This window comes from Clupea harengus, chromosome 7, assembly GCF_900700415.2.
Source record: "Clupea harengus chromosome 7, Ch_v2.0.2, whole genome shotgun sequence".
NCBI lineage: Eukaryota > Metazoa > Chordata > Actinopteri > Clupeiformes > Clupeidae > Clupea > Clupea harengus.
Genome location: NC_045158.1, coordinates 1,709,612 through 1,727,683, shown reverse-complemented (window position 1 = coordinate 1,727,683; position 18,072 = coordinate 1,709,612). Strand labels below are relative to the sequence as shown.

General features: G+C 41.3%; 1 protein-coding gene across 3 annotated transcripts; it reads left to right on the top strand.

The window, feature by feature from the left end:
• The first annotated feature begins 581 nt into the window (after positions 1–581).
• Positions 582–17,855, top strand: znf608 (zinc finger protein 608). Of its 3 annotated transcripts, XM_031570113.1 has the most exons (9): positions 582–1,504; positions 3,589–3,724; positions 6,540–6,627; positions 6,877–9,175; positions 9,519–9,927; positions 10,503–10,660; positions 15,538–15,685; positions 16,762–16,815; positions 17,003–17,855. In XM_031570113.1, exons 1-9 carry the CDS (start codon positions 722–724, stop codon positions 17,020–17,022), a joined length of 4,095 nt encoding a protein of 1,364 aa, XP_031425973.1. In that variant the 5' UTR covers positions 582–721; the 3' UTR covers positions 17,023–17,855. The 3 variants fall into 3 exon arrangements, with proteins under 3 accessions (XP_031425973.1, XP_031425972.1, XP_031425971.1); XM_031570112.1 differs by having other exon boundaries at positions 16,762–17,855; XM_031570111.2 differs by lacking the exons at positions 16,762–16,815; positions 17,003–17,855 and having other exon boundaries at positions 15,538–15,824.
• Positions 17,856–18,072: the final 217 nt, after the last annotated feature.

Below are 18,072 nucleotides of genomic sequence, written 5' to 3'. Positions count from 1 at the left end.
TGTGAACTATATTTAACTATCATACAAGGTCTTTTGCAGCATAGAAAACGGCTGCCATGTCCATGTCTTCATTGGATCACAAATTGAAACTATTAGACAGGTTATGTGAGGATTGGTGAGTTTGGTTTGAGTAAATGTTCCTGAGATCGCCAACCTTCTTGTGTATCTTTTACATAAGACTACATACAAAGAAACTAAAAAGGACACTTGTCTCTAAGTCAAATGCAATAAATGAGTGTTTCAGAACATGTTACTGAAACCTGTATACCATGACCGTATGTGTAGAGAGAACAAGAGGGATCAGGACATTGATTTTGCTTTCATTACTCCACGAGCTCATTGTTCAACAAGCAGAGGAAATCACAGTGTCTGACAAACAGAAATAGAGGACATAAAGTTATTTAATCAAGTTGTTACTTATGTGAAGAATTTCCGTTGTTAATATACAGATGACAGATTCAAGAGCAAATCTAATCCTAGTGTGAAATAACATCTTGACTAAACAGATGAAGACATTTAAATAGGCCCAAATCGTGACTAAACAAATAAACCTTCAGATTGCGCCTGCTTTTCCCTAAGGCTTTAATTTTAGGATAATCATACAGCAAATAGCCAAAAATAGTGTTCCACTTGCCAGGTGCAATTGGACCTCATTAATTCTCGCCCTCCCACTTGATTTAGGATTCATCACCGTTTTTCTGTCAGAAATCCTATCTCGAGAATGTCAGTCATTTCATCAGTTGACGAGAGTATTAAGGCAAGCGGAGCCGACACCTACGACAGTGGCGATGACTGGGAGATTGGTCTTGGCAATCTGATTTATAATTTGGATGCTGATCTGGAGAAAGATCGACGCAAGTTGGAGATGAATCGCGTTTTGAATATAAAAAGCAACGTAAAACGGTGTGAGGATTTAGCCTTCAGTTGTGCGACCACAGTATTGGATGGCCTTACGAATCCATCCGCACAGCCGCCTTCTGTATCCCGGGGAAATGCATGCAAGGAGTCGAAGAAATTTAAAGTAAAAAAGAGCAATTCTTCGAACGTGAAGGATAACATTTTATCACTTGACACGGTGTACGGAATTCCTAAAGTATGCATCGGTAAACGACAGGAAAGTCAAGGACGCCTCAGAGAGGCTACTGAAATGAATTCGGCAGCGGACCAGGAGAACAGCAAGCTAAACACAAGTGATGTAACCATTTCTTGCGCCAAAGGCAAAGAGGAGAAAAGGGGTAAAAACCATAGCAGGACTTTGAAAAGAGAGAGGGATGCTGTTCGGACGAGAAAGGAAAAGCAAAGTGATGCACTGGCAAGCCTTGGTTTTACCGGGGTGCGTGCGTCTGAGAATGACTGCGCTGTCGAAGGTGAGGAGAATCCATGTCATTGTGAAGACAGCGAAATGGGAGACAGCACAGGGGGAGTGGGCGCTCGGATAATGGGCAGCGCTATTGTTGTGAACAAGATCGAGGAAATTGACGCACCGGCGAGGACACAGAAAACGGTAAGACGGAGACCGAAGAACGTTTGCAAATACTCCTTATATTATTAAGTGTGTGCGTGTAGAGAGATTATCTTTTTCACATATCATTTGTCAAAAATGTCAGCTGGTCGCTGGATTTGTGGATACCTCGATTTCGCAATGGAGGTGTGTCAGCGTGAATTACCATGTCATCTATGAAAATACCTCCAATAAAGGAAGAAAAGCATCGTGGCGAGAGCTTAAGTGGTCGGGTGGAGTAGGCCAGAGAGACCCTTACAAAGGTGTCCGAAAATTCCCTCTCCGTCATGTTGTCAAAACATGGTTTAGAACAGATCTATTTTCAACCAACATGGTAATGAGTACCAAAAATATATTTCTGTTTTGAAACGTTGACTTTTTGCGCCAAATATAATATCTATTGTCAAACTAAGTGGGATCCCACTGCTTGCATAAACATACAATCTAGTAAAAACAGACTGTTCTACACTATGTCGTGGGAGAAAAAATACTGTCAAAGCCTTTCACGTTGAAGTTTACTGAGGCTGTTAATGTGACAAGATCCATGTAGACTGACATGTTGCATTTATCTTATCTATGTGCAGTCAAAAACATGGATTGTAGGCCTAATTGTTCCTTCCTCCATTGTCAAATAGTACTCCTGCTGCTCCTACTGCAGGTCTATGGCTGCTGTTTCCATGAGACTACTCTTCCTGTGACAATGGCATCATTGTGTGGTCTTGTCTCCAGGTTGTAGTCAAATGTTATTAACTGTTTTATTGGTGTGGGGGTGATGGCTGGTAGCAACTCCACTTCCTTGCCCTCATTCATTTTTCTTAAGCCTTTTACTCCTTAGGTTTGATCCATTGATATGTTATTTTGTGCTTTTGCACCGCCTCTTTTTTATCTTTTGGATTTTCGAAGTTAATGTTTATATGAATGAATATAGGCGAAGGCCAAGAGAAACAAATAAAAACAAGACAGAGGGATCGAGAGGTGTGCTGCCAAGAAGCCATCTTTTCATCTGTAGTTTTAAATGTCATTATTAACTGAGCATCATTAAATATGATCTGGCTGTTGTGTGGAAATGTTTTCTCAAAGACAAAATATGTGGTACTGCGTACACCGAAGCAATGTTTGTGAAAGCTGCCTTAATTGGCTTGGAAATGACTTTATTCCCAGGAAGTGTTGTCATTGTTTATTTGAAGGTGTTTAACCAAGCAGGGAACAAACAGCACATGACTTGAGCAACATTATTAGGATTTATGCTATGACATGTAATATGTCTAAATGTCATTCTTTAGGCCAGATAATAGAATGATGCATCACCACTAACATATCCTACATAAAATGGCATACATACATACATACATACATACATACATACATACATACATACATACATACATACTTACATACATACATACATACATACATACATACATACATACATACATACTTCACATGATATGTTGAGTACTCTAAAAACACTGTAAAACCTTCATCGGTGACATTCACGTGCTGGTGGTATTTACTAAAAAAGAAAAACATATAACAATCAGAAGGAGTCAGTGTTATTCATTTGAAAAAAGTTGTATAACCTTACATCACCTGGCATACTGTAAGATAGGACAGGCACATAAGAGCAATTGAATTATCATGCATGGAACTAAACACTAGCAGCTGATGGATGTCAGTGTCCAAAAGAGTCACTTCTGAGTGATTTGTCAGTGAGTTGGCCAACATTGTATTAATTATTTAACGGAAAAATATTATTTTGTCATGTGGTAGGATAACAATGCTAGGATATAAAGAAAGGTGAAAGAAAGAATGAGAAATACTAATGCTCAAATTGTTTATTGCAGTTAATGAAACATTCTAGAGACAGATTGACACAGACCCAAGTAGGTTAAATATGCAAAAGTAAGGTGTTTATTTTATTCATTGATCGCATCAAAACATGATGATGATTGTGCTGCTCCTGGCACGTTCCGTTTGGACTTCTATCCTCTCTAAAAACAACTTTAAACCTGATACGTAGCCTATGCCATCAGGTCATTCTATTGTTGACCTTATTTAGCTGTTTATTTACCCTTCGCTCTGTGCAGTTGCAGGTGCGGACGCGCTCGGTTGGAACCAGTACTCAGGAGCCTGAGCAGGCCAGCGATGCAGCACACATGGGGCCCTGTCAGCCAGGCACCAGCGTCAACCTGGAGGGCATCGTGTGGCACGAGACAGAGGAGGGTGAGCTTTATATTTCTCCTCCTGACTAGAAGCGCTGTTTAGAAGCTGAAATTGTTACAGTGTTTAAACCTGACAAACAATGTTTGGTCCTTATTTTTGAATGTTAGTCCCAGCCCAAAGACTTAGGTCAGTGTATGATCCCGTGTCAAACAATTCATGACTTTTGTACTGTACAGAAGTTCTAGGACTTCACTGTGATAAATACAGCCATGTCAGCTGTAAGTGAGTGGTGTCCAACACAATCCCTTTGCACTGTGTGCTGCTGACACAGTCGGGTTGCTGGTCCAGCTTATGATAGAGAGCTGATAGTGAGCACCTCTGATTCATTACCTCCCACATTTCCTTCAGTGGTGTGGTCTAGACTCTAGAGCACAACACAAAGTGCTGTATAGGATACCCCATTCAAGCAATAACTTTACATTCATGAAAATATATCTGGTAACCTATTCAGTCATAATCACAATCAAAAAATACTAATACCAGAAGTCAAGATTTCAGTTCAAGTCAAGTTACTGAATGGAGCTTTTATACAGTACATTATAATGGAGCTTTTATACAGTACATTATAATGGAGCTTTTATACAGTACATTATAATGGAGCTTTTATACAGTACATTATAATGGCATAATTCACGCTGTAGTTACCCCTCTTTTTTTAACTTAATAATAGGTCTCAATAATCAATGCAGTTTGCAGTGTCTTTCAGGTCAGCATGCCCTCTTTACTGTACAGTTGAAGCTTACTAAATGCAGTAGCTGTGGTGCAAACATCCATGATGACTGTATAGGCCTCTTGCAATCGGGCTCACTCCCAGCACAAGGCTGAAAGTGTAGCAATGATAAACACATCGCACAAGGTTTATATAGACAGAAGTTGAGCGTTCAGCAGGGAAAACCACGTGGTGGATTTCTGATGTCCGAGGCAAGGATGGAAGTTTTGCACAAGATTGGAAGAAGCACAGTTCGTCCCTTCTTATCACTTCTGGTCTAAACATGCTCTTGTACATATGCAGACTAAGTGGCACCTAATATTCTAAGTTACACACACGCAGAAACACAGAAAAGCCATGTTCCTGCTTACATAAGTACATGATTCATATAAGGTAATTAATAATACAAGGCACTTGATTATTATATTCTTAAGTCATTAACAGTGTTTGCAAATTATCTCCATCAGTAGCTGTCTGGAATATCGCATAATGATGCTGTCCGTGGTCCTGATTCCGGATTCAGCTCTGTGGATTGTGACCAAACTGAAGATACGGCTAGATTCACTTCATTACAGAAAGATACCTCCCACAGCAGTTCTATCCAGTGATACTGATAGGACTAAAACAGCTGGTCATAGGTCTACAAAGGCTACATTGCTGGGCGTGGGTTACATGGCTGGTTTCTCTATGTTGAAGATATGAGATATGTTGGCTTCCTGTGGCATTCTTCTGTGTAACGCTAAGGATATGGCTTTATTATGCGTGGTCCGGTAGCACTGAATTCATCCAAACATTTTGTTTATGAATTGTCAACTCTTTCCTAGTGATGGTCTGTTTTCTGTTGTATCTGAGAACTGTGGTCAGTGCAGATGCAGATACTGCAACTGTTTTTTGGTATGGGTGTAAGCCTTGTTTTACAAGGGCAAATAGTTTTAGTTACTCTTACATTCTGTTGTATAAGGTGCCTCTTATATATGCTATGAAAGTGAAACAATACTTTGGAAAGAACGGTTTAAAGCTAATAGTCTAATTGTAGCCGTATCGAGGGATCATCCACTCTGCCGTTTCAGGGAGGCAGAGACACTGGATGCATATTAATTAAGCACATGGTAATTGCTAACCACCATTTTATTACTCACCATATGCATACACGGAGGAAAGTCTATCCAACTGTGTGGAGATTATGGTACAAACAATCTGTCAACAATCAGTATACAGTGAACAATCTGTCAACAATCTGTGTACATTGTAACTGAAAGAATTGGTTGTTTCCTTCATGTACACTGTGGCAATATCCAGCAGACAGATCTGATAGTTGTATTGGCTTTTACTGATAATTTAAACATAAATAATATCCCAGTTATACATACCATAGTCCTTACACAATACAGTAAATCCAATATGAACAACAGAAACAAGAAGATAAAGACCCTGGTCCTTGTAAGCTGGTGTTGGGAGTATATCAGACTGGGGGTCTTGAATTTTTGACCTGGTGAAATGTGGCCCAATTGACAGCTGTACAGTCTGTTATGAGTTTAATTTCTGCCATCAACATGGCACAAAGAAACTTACTAACTTTTAAGAATTATTCTGTTCTTTTTCCTCAGTAGATATCATTGATGACTTGTACAATAAAAGCATGTTTTTTTATAGTGAGGCAGGTGATGTTTTTTGAATATTATTTGTAATGATTGCTGTAAATACTTTTGTTATAAGAAATATGATCATGTTGGAAGATCACTAAAAGTATTAGATCACATGCACTGCTGTGGCTGCCTGTAATTTCAATTTTAATTCTAGATGTGCTTGTAGTTAATTTCTATTTGAATTCTAGATGTACTTGTAGTTAATTTCTATTTTAATTCTAGGGGTACTTGTGGTTAATTTCTATTTTAATTCTAGGGGTACTTGTAGTTAATTTCTATTTTAATTCTAGGGGTACTTGTAGTTAATTTCTTTTTTAATTCTAGGTGTACTTGTGGTTAATTTCTTTTTTAATTCTAGGGGTACTTGTAGTTAATTTCTATTTTAATTCTAGGTGTACTTGTGGTTAATTTCTTTTTTAATTCTAGGGGTACTTGTAGTTAATTTCTATTTTAATTCTAGGTGTACTTGTAGTTAATGTGACATGGAGGAAGAGGACATATGTAGGAACACTTCTGGACTGTACCAAACATGACTGGGCACCACCAAGGTAAGTCTTTTAAAGAGTGAATGTTGTGTGATGACTGCATTGATAACAGCGACTGTTTTGATGTTATTACTGACTGCCACTCAGTGAAAATTGTGCTACCATCAGGACTTGAATGAGCAAGAAAAAAGCCAATCATTCAGTAACTTACAAGTTCCTGCAAGCTGCCCAGTAAATGCAAAAAAAAACAACTGTGCTGCATATTTTGTCAATAAAATACAATCATAATTTCTGCCTGCTTTCATTTTTAAGATTCTGTGACTCACCAAGCACTGATGCTGAGACAGGAGGACGTGGTCGCAGCAAACGCATGCGACTGGCTATCCCTGACCAGGCCATAGTGGAGCCGGTGCTTCCTAAAGTCCGAGCGCTACCCCACAAGAGACGCGGAGTCGGAATAAGCAGCAAAGGACGCAGAGCCAGCCTTAACTTGCTGAGCAACTGCAGGACGCCTCCGTATTACACTGAGGAGGAGCTCAAGGCTGGTCCGCTGTCACAAGGGAAGAGGAAGATCAAAGCTCCCGCGGACCTGGACCTGACACTAGTCACCGAAGACATTAAGAATGGGAAACGGATACGAGCCAAATCCCGGAGTGCACCCTCCACGCCCCAGGGAAAGTCTGATCCGGTATTCCTTGACCAAGCATGCCCCTCGCCCATGCTTATTGATTGCCCGCACCCAAACTGCAACAAGAAGTACAAGCACATCAATGGCTTGCGGTACCATCAGTCACACGCGCACTTGGACACTGATAGGAAGCAGGACTTTGAGGTGGAAAATGAGGATCGACTCACTGATGAGGAGGAGGGCCCCCTGAGAAACCTGGCCTTCAGCTGCACTGAGACCGCCCCCTCTTCCTCAAAGAAAGCAAACTCTCCACCCAAGCTTGGAGTGCTGGGACCCTCAAAGAGCAGAAAGCTGATGCTGAATAATGACCCAGGACTCATAATGGCTTCTAAATCACGAAGGCACGCAGTGACCAAAGAAGGATGCGCTGACGACTTGAGTAACCTACCAATCATTTCCAACATGACGGTGGTTTTGGAGAATTGTCTCATTGCAGATCGCAGCTCCTCAGTGGAAATGCCAAAGTTGGAGGCCGAGGATGTGATTGACAAGCATGAGGTAGATGACCAGAGTAGGAAAGAAATGGGAAGAACAGACAAATGCTCATCGAAGGCTCGAGCTGGTAGGTTTATTGTGACACCTCCTGCTCCACCAAAGCTTATTGCCATTCCTACAACAACATTCTCTGCAAGCAGTACTGAGACCGTCTGTCATCACTCATCACCCACTGTTGCTCTCACAAAAGCCAAGAGCCTTGCTCTAAAACCCATCAAACCAAAACTGGATATGATTGTGCAGTCTAATTTGCCAAGTTCAACCCTGGTCTCTTGCGGTAAAGACGGTAAAAGAAAAGATAAACAAAGACTAAAAGACAGACATTGCAAGGACATCAGGAGTACAAAGTCTGAAAATGTACATGTAAAGATGGACGACCCTAAAGCAATGGGAAAGGACTTTTCCATCAGCCTTTTGAAGGAACATCTGAGTAAGCAGGAGGCCTGCAGCGGTCCGAGTGAAACTCAGGAGAGCCGAATGGCGAGCATAAGAGCTGAGGCAGACAAAGTGTACACTTTCACTGACAATGCCCCCAGTCCCTCAATTGGAGGTTGCTCTAGACTTGACTCCAGCACTCTGGCCAATGGTGAAGGCACCACCAGCAAGACCAACAGCCCGGCTTATTCAGACATATCAGATGCAGCTGATGATGGTGGTTCAGATGGTCGCTTAAACACAAAGTCGAAGGTAAACGCTGCTCCCACGGAGTCGAACCCTGGTCACTGTACAAATGCCAGGCTTGCCTCTGGTGCCCTGAAAGAAGCCCAGTCCTCTCCCCTCTACCACGGGTATGACTCCTACTGTCTTCAGGGGTATGTGCATGCAGGGCAGACCAACTCCTCCTCCACGTTTCTGAAGGTCTCCACAGCATATGATGGAAAAACTAAAAAGGAGGATTTAAAGGAGGCCACAGAAGAGTTTAAAATCACAGAATCAACCAATGCAAAGAAAAAGGACCCATGTACCTCCAGCTCTCAATCGCAGCTTCAGATGGCTATGACAGAGACACAGACTGCATTGGCTCAGTCACTATACTATGGACAATATTCTCGAGGTATCAAAGTGGACCAAAAGCTGCTAACTTTGTCAGCCGCTGCCCACAGCAGAGCGCCTATTGAAACAGGTTCTGAGGACATGCAGAAGAATAAACAGAAGGGAACTCCAGCTGGGCGGGACCTGGAGCACAGAGAGCCACAGAAGGAGGATCTGAGGGAGATCCCAGTGCTGGGCGTTATATCTAAAGGGGTCAACTCAATCAAAACCAGTGGCAGCAAAGTTGGTCACCCTTACCTAGAGTTGGAGAGGCAGCAGGTGAAGTCTACGCTCATCACAATGATGAAAGACCAGAGACTAGAGTCTGAGGAGCTCAAACCTGGCAAGGATTTGACTGAACAGATCCTATTGGACTCAAATGTATCATGTGCTAATGTAAGTGGCCATAATGTGTTCTCTAGTTGATAGTGTGACATTCATGCCAAATCATGAAATATATGAGGAATATAATTAATGTGGTGACGAGAATCTACCATGCTAAATGTTGAAATCATTAGCATCATGCTTTTTGTCATGTAATCTGATCAGTCCCATTGCTGACTCATAAGTGTGTTTGTATTGGATTTTGTTCATATCATGTAAGCATCTTTTTTAAAACTCTAATAATGGACGTTTAGTGTCCACACTTGAAACACATCAAATGAGTCTCATACGCCAACCACAAAGAAAGGAAAAGAATATACCCTACGTTTGATAGTAGTCTTTCCTCCTGATGCAGGATTGTGAGTCCCTCTGCTGGGGGGGCAGGCCTTACACTGCCAAATATACCAGTCTGCTGAACCAGGAGATCCACAAGGGCTCCGCAGAGCTCCACTCAGCCACGGCTAGAGATCCAGATGTGTCTCCCGAGTCAGACAGCAAGATGGGGGCAGAACTGGTAAACAAGCGGCCAGAGGCTCCTGGGGAGGACCAGGAGGAGACTGATGATCAAACTGATGATCAAGACGTGTCAGGGGAAGTGACAGAGGAATTGAAGAACACAACAACTCAGGGATCTGGGACCTCTGCTTTGAGCCCTCAACAGTCATATGTCCAGTACCAGCACTCCTACCCTTACCTGCACCTGTGCGACCCCAGTAACCATGCCTACAGGGTCATGTCCCCAGCACTAGTATCAAGCTATGCAGGTAATAAAACAACGTCAATGTCGTTGTCTTGTCTTAGGTTGTTGATAGTATTTGATAGTACTTTCAATTGAATTTACATTTATTTCATAAAGGTTAGTAGTTCTGTGATTCGTGAGCTTATTTTGAATTGAAGGGTGCATGTGTGGCAAATAGTATGGGTTGAGAAGCAGGAGTAAGAACCAAGACGGTGATCTAGTGGCTCAAAAAACATCTACACGTTCCAGATGGCCAAGCAGTCACTGGACATTTTTTGAATGGGAATCTGTAGGATCAAGCCTCACAATGAGTGTTGTATGATCCTTGTTGCTTTTGCCAGGTTACCTATTGTTTTTATAAAGGGTGTTGATGGTGCACCAATTCACCAATTCTTTGAGCAGACCTGACTGGCCTGATCAGGTGATGCTAATTGGCTGAGATGCCGTGTTGAGTCCACCTAGGTCAGTGCTTTGATGGACTGTCTGTTGGAGATCATAATGCAATAATGTGACCATCCCAGTAACCCACTGCATCTGGGAGAGTAGAGAATGCACTTCTTAACCTTGGGTTATTTTCAGCATGTGTTTCTTCTCCATCAGGTTTCCATTACCCCCTGTACGGGAAGACTGCGGGCAGAGAGGAGTCCGACCTGTCCCAGTCTAATAACAGCAGCATCAACACTAGGCCTCAGAGCGACTCCAGCCCCCTGGAGCTAAGGCTGCACCATAACTTGCCATACCATGGAAAATCTCCTGTGGTAGGTTGTCACCAGGTGGACATTTTCCCTCAATTCAAATACATTGAAGCCTTGTAAACATATTCACCCCTTGGTATTTTTTCCTATTTTGTTGCATTACAAACCTCTATTTGAAATGTTTTCTTTATTATTTTAAGCCATGGAGCTACACAAAACAAATCCAAATTGGTGAAGTAAAACAAAAAAAACTTAAATAAAATAAAATCTGAAAAGTGGTGTGTGCATATGTATTCACCCCCTTTGCTATGCAGCCCCTAAATAGGATCTGGTGCTACCAAGTTCCTTCAAAATCACATACCGTAAATCCTCAAATTGTGGCCGGGGTCTTTTATTTACTTAGGCTGCACAGCGCACAGGCCTTTATTTGGGACAGGCTTGTATTAGGGGCAGACCTTTATTTCTTACTTAACTTCTGTTATAGAATTGTATTATTTAAATCAAATAATGGGCATAATTACAGTAGGCTAATGTCATTCATTGCATATGCGTTCAACACTTCCTGCAACTATTTACCGGTAGGGTAACGGTAGAATGAAACCAGTAGGCCTATAGGATAATCAACTTTCTGTATGCTAACCATTTAGAAATGAATCAGTAATAAACCATAGTATCAGTCTTAAGAGACATCGTTTATTGCAGATCTTTTCCAATGTTCTCACAAGCAAGTCAACAATACCAGTCAAGCAAGTCAAAAATACCAGTCGGCCAAATAAAAAGTGTATCGCGTTTACCAGCCCCTGCTTGCCACGAAGTTATGGTCTCCACTGTCAGTCACAGAGGAAAAGATTTCCAAAACTTTGTTTTTAATCATTTTTCTAGACACTCTATTATGCTTATCGCGGACTGAAAAAATCAATTTGACGAGGCTGGTTTCCATACCCAGGCTAACTTTATTTCTACCTCCACCTGCTAGTCGGGCTCTGGTCTTTTTGGCTGCATTCAGTTCATTCTTTTGCTTCTTCCAGTATCGAATTCGTCTCGGGTCAATGTCAAACTGCTTTGCTGATTTTTCTCCCAAATGTTCTTCAGCATACTTCAACACCTTCTCTTCAAATGATGATCAAATCAAATTTTCGCCTTGGAGCTATAGTCTACTGCTTTATGATCCCTTCTGGAAAAAGTAGCCTAGCCAACTAAAACGTTAAAGATAAACAACAGTAGGCTATGATACGTGCATTTAGGCTTAACAATAACAAATTGTCAGACGCGCCTTCATGAACAATAACATATTCGCCTAGTTGGCCTACGTGGGAACATTTCTTTTTTTATTGCAAAGAGCCCATGAAATTGGCCAACAACATTAAACATGAGGAGAACATGTATTTATGAAATGCATTAAATTAAATTGTGATGTCTGCTTTGTGCTGATGGACTGATGCTGGTAGGCTACAGTAAAATAGGCTACCTTATTTTACCCCCGGCCTGTAGTCGGGGCCCGGGCTTTATTTGTCCGTATTGACCACGCCCCCGGCTACTATCTGAAGCCCGGCCTCTAATTGAATCCCGGTCTTTATTTGAGGATTTACGGTAATTAGTTGTATCAAGTTCACCTGTGTGCAATCTAACTGCCATATGATCTCACTATATCTCACCTGTTCTGAAAAGCCCCAGAGTCTGCAACACTACTAAGCAGGGGGCACCACCAGACAAGACCAAGGAGCTCTCTAAACAAGTCAGGGACAAAGTTCTGGAGAAGTACAGGGTTGGGTTATACAAAAATATCTAAAGCTTTAAACATCCCACGGAATACTATTAAATCCATTATTCAAAAATGGAAAGAATATGTCACCACAATAAACCTGCCAAGAAAGGGCCACCCACCAAGACTCCCAAATCAAGCAAAGAGGGCAAAGGGAACCCTAAAGGAGCTGGGAAGCTCCAGAGCAGAGAGTGGAGGATCTGACCATAGGACCCATTTACAGCCGTACTCTCCACAGAGCAGGGCCAGAAAAAAAGCCACTGCTTAAAGAGAAAATAAGAAAACACGTTTGGAGTTCACCAAAAAGGCATCTGGGAGACTCTAAAAACATGGAAGAAGGTACACTAGTCAGATGAGGCGAAAGGTGTCACGGAACGAACAGACTCCGAGATAGGAATACTTGGAAACAGAGTTTATTGCAGACAGAGACAGCCAGGAACACACAGGACAGACAACAGGTTGCAGACACGGAGATGCTGATGCAGACACGGAGATGCTGAGGGGTTAATCCTCGATGAACAGTCACAACCCACGGAGGGGCGCAGGCTCGTAGCACTGCTGGGAACTGAGGGAACTGAGGAAAAACGCTGCTGCGGCAAACAAAACACGAGTCACACTCGGCAAGGTACTAACTACACAAGAACTAATACTATAAGCAAAACTGGAACTAAAGCGATAAACGTAACTGGTACAAACTATGACGGGAGCGAATGTAATCCATATGAAAGTCAGGTCGCGGGAAATCCAAGGTTTGTTTATCCGTTGAAGTGCGATACCAGACACCTGAGTGAGGGGAGTGTGAGGTATATGTAAGGGCTGTGACAGGTGTGGGTGATTACGTATGTTTTCCAGGTGTCTGAAATCTGAGTCAGTGTTGAGTCCTCATCAAGTCAACGTTTAACTCCCATTTTTGTCAAAAGTCACAAGGATGCGCTGAATGAAGACTAGTTCACTTTCCCCATGAAAAGCAGGAATGTCTCATTCTATTGACGTCCTTACATTTTGTTTGGTTGATAATTCATTTCACTGATTGATTTCACATTTTGCCAACTGCGTGCGTGTATGCACTGTACTCCCACGGCACTTTTACAACTTTCAGTCCTGTGCTGCTGCAAACAGAATCATTCAACCAGTCTTGTGCTGCTGCAAACAGAATCATTCAACCAGTCCTGTGCTGCTGCAAACAGAATCATTCAACCAGTTGGATTGATGACAGCAGAGGTAAAAGTCATAAGCAGCTCGTCCTGATTAGTCCAGGAAAACAGACAGCTGTCCTCTGCTGAAACTAAACGTACCAAATAGCGGCTTATAATATGACTGCCACATCAATTGAGAGAATGAGCAAGAATTAAAGGATAAAATCAGATTCTTTTTTTAATTTCAATAAAAGTGTTATGTTGAATGTCTACATTTGAGGCAACAATAGACTAAACAGTTTGTTGTGTTTGTTAATCGGAGTGAAGATTTATGAAATATGTTTTTTGTGGCTGTAGCAGCTGTTTTCTGATAGGGTTTGAAGCAGGACCTGACAGTTACATTCTGTGGCCTTGAGACTTGTGCAGTGAAAGTGAAGATGAGTGGGATTTGTGTTCTTGTGCTAAATTTGAGCATTTTCTGTAATTAACATGTACACATAAGTAAGAATATGAGGTTCATTGTGTAACTGTACATGGCATTTATTATTAAGTTTGGAAAAATATGAATGCATATATAAAATGTAGGATTATTAGTTGAAGGCAAAAATATATTAGAATGCAATACTAAATGTAAATGAAATGCTACATATAGGCTTACAAGTGCTGACCCTCAGAACAGGACAGGGGTATACACTATAACAATAACAGGTTTAAGTATTGTTTCAAGCAATGATCATCAGGGTTGAACTGAATGTGCGAACTGCCCGAAAGCTAAATGTTCAACGTTGAATGCTTCAGCAGGTGAAAGACCGTTTGAATGTTTTACATTTTGTAAATGTCACGTAAGTATTTAAAGACAAAAGGAGTAGTCCTTCTGTCACAGGGGGCATTTGCACTGTGGTCAGAGCCATGGCAAAGTGCATAAGTGAAGATGTGACAGTAATGACTTTGGAGCAAAGTGTAGTGGGGTAATTCGCATGGCAAAGTGTAGTGGGGTAATTCGCATGGAAAAGTGTGGTGGGGTAATTGTGACAGTAGGACATGGCAGTGTGGGCTGCAGTGATATGTTGCTATGGTTTAAATGTGTGGTGTGATTGTAGTGTTATAAAATGTGTATTAAGATGTAATGCATGAACAGGTAGCCTACTGGTTTGGGGGTTTGAGTGGACATGTGTCTTAGTCTTAAAATAATGTGTTAATACTGATGTCTGTAGACCGTGGTTGATTAGTATGGTAGTGATGTGTTAATACTGATGTGTGTAGACCGTGGTTGATTAGTATGGTAGTGATGTGTTAATACTGATGTGTGTAGACAGAGTGGTGGATTAGTATGGTAGTGATGTGTTAATACTGATTGCTGTAGACAGAGTGGTTGATTATTGTGGTAGTTTGTTTGATTACTGCATGTAGGTAGGTTTGTAATGTTTTGTTTGGGAAGTTGTCATAGCATTTAGGCTAAATGCATAGACTTGAACTTTTGGAGAAATGCATATTTCATATACTTATACATATGTGGATTATGATGATATGTTCAGGTGCAATTTCATGAAGGCTGTAACTTTACATAACAAGATATTGGCTAGTAAAGAGCAAGGTTTTTACTCTCAACATCATTCACTAGGTGGCAAGACTCCATAAATGAATAGTAATTAATTTGACGTGCGTCCAAGAAATGTGCTAGCGATGCAAAAAGTGCTTTCAGGCCATCTCACCTGAGGGGGGCGCTAGGGACACGATGGGACATGCCCACGTAGGGACACAAACCTTCTATTCTGTATCAACCATGTGGGCCTACAAGCACCCCACGTTCCATTAGGATTGGTCGAAGTCTAAGTATATATCATTGACCAAAACTCTGTAAACAAACAAAAGCATTGACAAAACACTGTATGATCGCCCTGCAGTGAAGCTGTGTACAGTTATTGCACACTTTCCACTTTAATATCTAAGCATAGCACTGTTGGCATGGAGTCTCAAGTTATACTGTATAGTTTGTTCATTTCTCTTGTTTATCTCCCTTGATGTGTTTCTCCCATCTGAAGCCTGGTGAGAGAGGATCTCCTGAGCGTGAGCGGGACCTGGAGCAGGAGAGGGAGCCTGTCCCCTACTCGCAGCACCTCCACAGCCACCACCACACTCACCTGGGCATGGGCTACACTCTCATGCCGGGACAGTATGACCCCTATCCAGGTATACAGCAACTCACCGAAGAGACTACTGTCAGATCAACTGTACCTCCCCAGTACACAGATATAGCCCCAGGCATTTACATTTAGTCATTTAGCAGACGCTTTTATCCAAAGCGACTTACATACGTGCGACTTACAATGTATACACATTTTACATTTACACTGATGGCACACTGCACATCAGGAGCAATTAGGGGTTCAGTGTCTTGCTCAAGGACGCTTCGACAGGGAATCGAACTAGCAACCTTCTGCTTACTAAACGACTTCTATACCTCCTGTACCACTGTCGCCCCCCAGGCATATAACTTCCATGAGAATCAAGCTGGTTACATCAGTGGAACTCTCTAATATAAGAATGTAATGATAACCACAAACAGCAGTCCTCGGGGTCCAAGCAGTCTAAGCAGTGTTGTTCACAATGGCACAAAGATTTGACAGACTTAACAGGTTAAGGGAGAGCTGGAAGCTAGAAGCTATTAGCAACTATGGCCAAGTAAAAGCATTACCAAGTTTGAACTTTGTAGATTGAGTGATTCTTCAAAAACCACAATGTTTCTGTTATAGCAGCTCTATTGATAAAACCTCACAAAAGTTGGCATGCTTCCAAAGAATGTCCTGATCATTATTTTGTCATGATGTGCCTTCAATGCCCATAGCATCCATTTACCATTTAACTTGAGTACACTATTGTTTGTTGTTACAATACCAGAGGGACTAACAATGGAGTACAGTGGAGTGGATCTGAAATAACATCCTGTCTTCTTTCGATCAAACGCATGTAAAAGTAATGTTTAACCATTTTCAACTGAAGTCATTCAATGGTAAATCATGTTACCTGCTAGCAATCCTGTGTGGAAGAGTTGTATGTGGAGATTACTGGAGGTCTAAATCACTGGAGAATAGGTCACAATGGGGAGTAGTTCCCATCAGGCTGAACCTATTCATACTCACCACATATAGAGAGACCTATTTTTTCAGGAGAATTCTTCAGGTTCGTTAAAATGGCTCTGTTGAAAATGTGTGTAAAGTCAAGTGACATAAAGATGTTTGTCTTAATTGTCTGTCTCATCCCGTTAGGGTTAAGCCCCACGGCCGTGGTCTCCAGTCAAAAGACCCATGATGTATCCAATGGTATGTCTACCACTGAGGGTGAATGATACCTTACACGTGGTTATTAACATTTCGAAGCATGGTGAATTCATTGGAAAATATTAATATAAATATTAATTGAATTATGAATACATGAATATGACATCTCCATGTACAGTATCTGCTGTACACATTATCTTTTTTTTAACATTGTTCTCTTTCCCTGCAGACAGTGATGGTAAAATGTGAATCAGTGGATGGTGTAACTGGCTCACATTAGGATATAAAGATTCAAAAGACATCAATTCCATGGTGTTATTCATTGCCTCGATGGGAGGCAGAAACCAATTTAATTTCTTGTTAATGAAAACAAGATTACAATGCAGTGCTATTTCAATATTGGTGGCAGTACAGTATGTTTATCAATATACTAATTTTGACATGGTGCGAAGGCTTTGTAACATATCTGCTTTTGGGTGCCTGTCATATTAAACTAACACATGAAACCATATTGTCATAGAATCCACCACAAATTGCTGTATTGAGCCGTTTGTGTACGTATCGTTGTGTGACCGCAATATTGAATGTATTTAATATCATCTTATCCACTGTGTGTTTAGTGAGGGTAATAGCGATGGGCCGAAGTGACTGAGACGTTGACTCTCCTGTATCGCTCAATTGCATTTGTACACTAAAAGAGACTGCAGTCACTTGTCTGTTGTGTTTTTGTCAAATAATAAGAGCAGGTCTACTTGCCTTCCCAGTGCCATAGATCTGTGCTGTACATCCTTTAATAGCAGAATGTTAAAGCTTAAACTTACATGTTTTAAATCAAAGTACGGTACGGTAGTGGACACCATATCACTTGCATATCAGTATTCCTTTTGGTTACTCGAATAGTGCTGCAGACAAAAAATGTTTACAAGTGCAACTTCCCTGAAGCAACACTTATTGATGTAGCCTGGTCAGTTCCACCTGTTATTTTATAAATGTCAGCTATACAGTAAAATGTCTGTTGATTTTTATACTATACTTGGCTTATGAAGTCTGGCAATTCAAATAAAAGCAACAATTTCCCCTTTTCTCCTTTCCCATCTCACTAAATGAATGTTCTTGTATGCAACCATTATACTGCATAGATTGAGTGTTTTGCCACAAACTGCAATAAGATTCGGTGGTTGTGCCATCATCATTGAGGGATGGTTGGAGCTCTGCTGTGGATGGTGCTACACATAGCTACAGGTAACAAGTAAGCTATATTCTTCAGTAGTTGTTTGTGATGTAATTGTAAATGAAAGA

What these genes read in the sequence shown, in the direction of transcription:
- znf608 (XM_031570111.2), top strand. Translation starts at nt 722, where the DNA reads ATGTCAGTCATTTCATCAGTTGACGAGAGTATTAAGGCAAGCGGAGCC. An exon ending in CGGCGAGGACACAGAAAACG is followed by an intron (nt 1,505 to 3,588) that starts GTAAGACGGAGA and finishes CGCTCTGTGCAG; the next exon opens with TTGCAGGTGCGGACGCGCTC. An exon ending in ACTAGTATCAAGCTATGCAG is followed by an intron (nt 9,928 to 10,502) that starts GTAATAAAACAA and finishes CTTCTCCATCAG; the next exon opens with GTTTCCATTACCCCCTGTAC.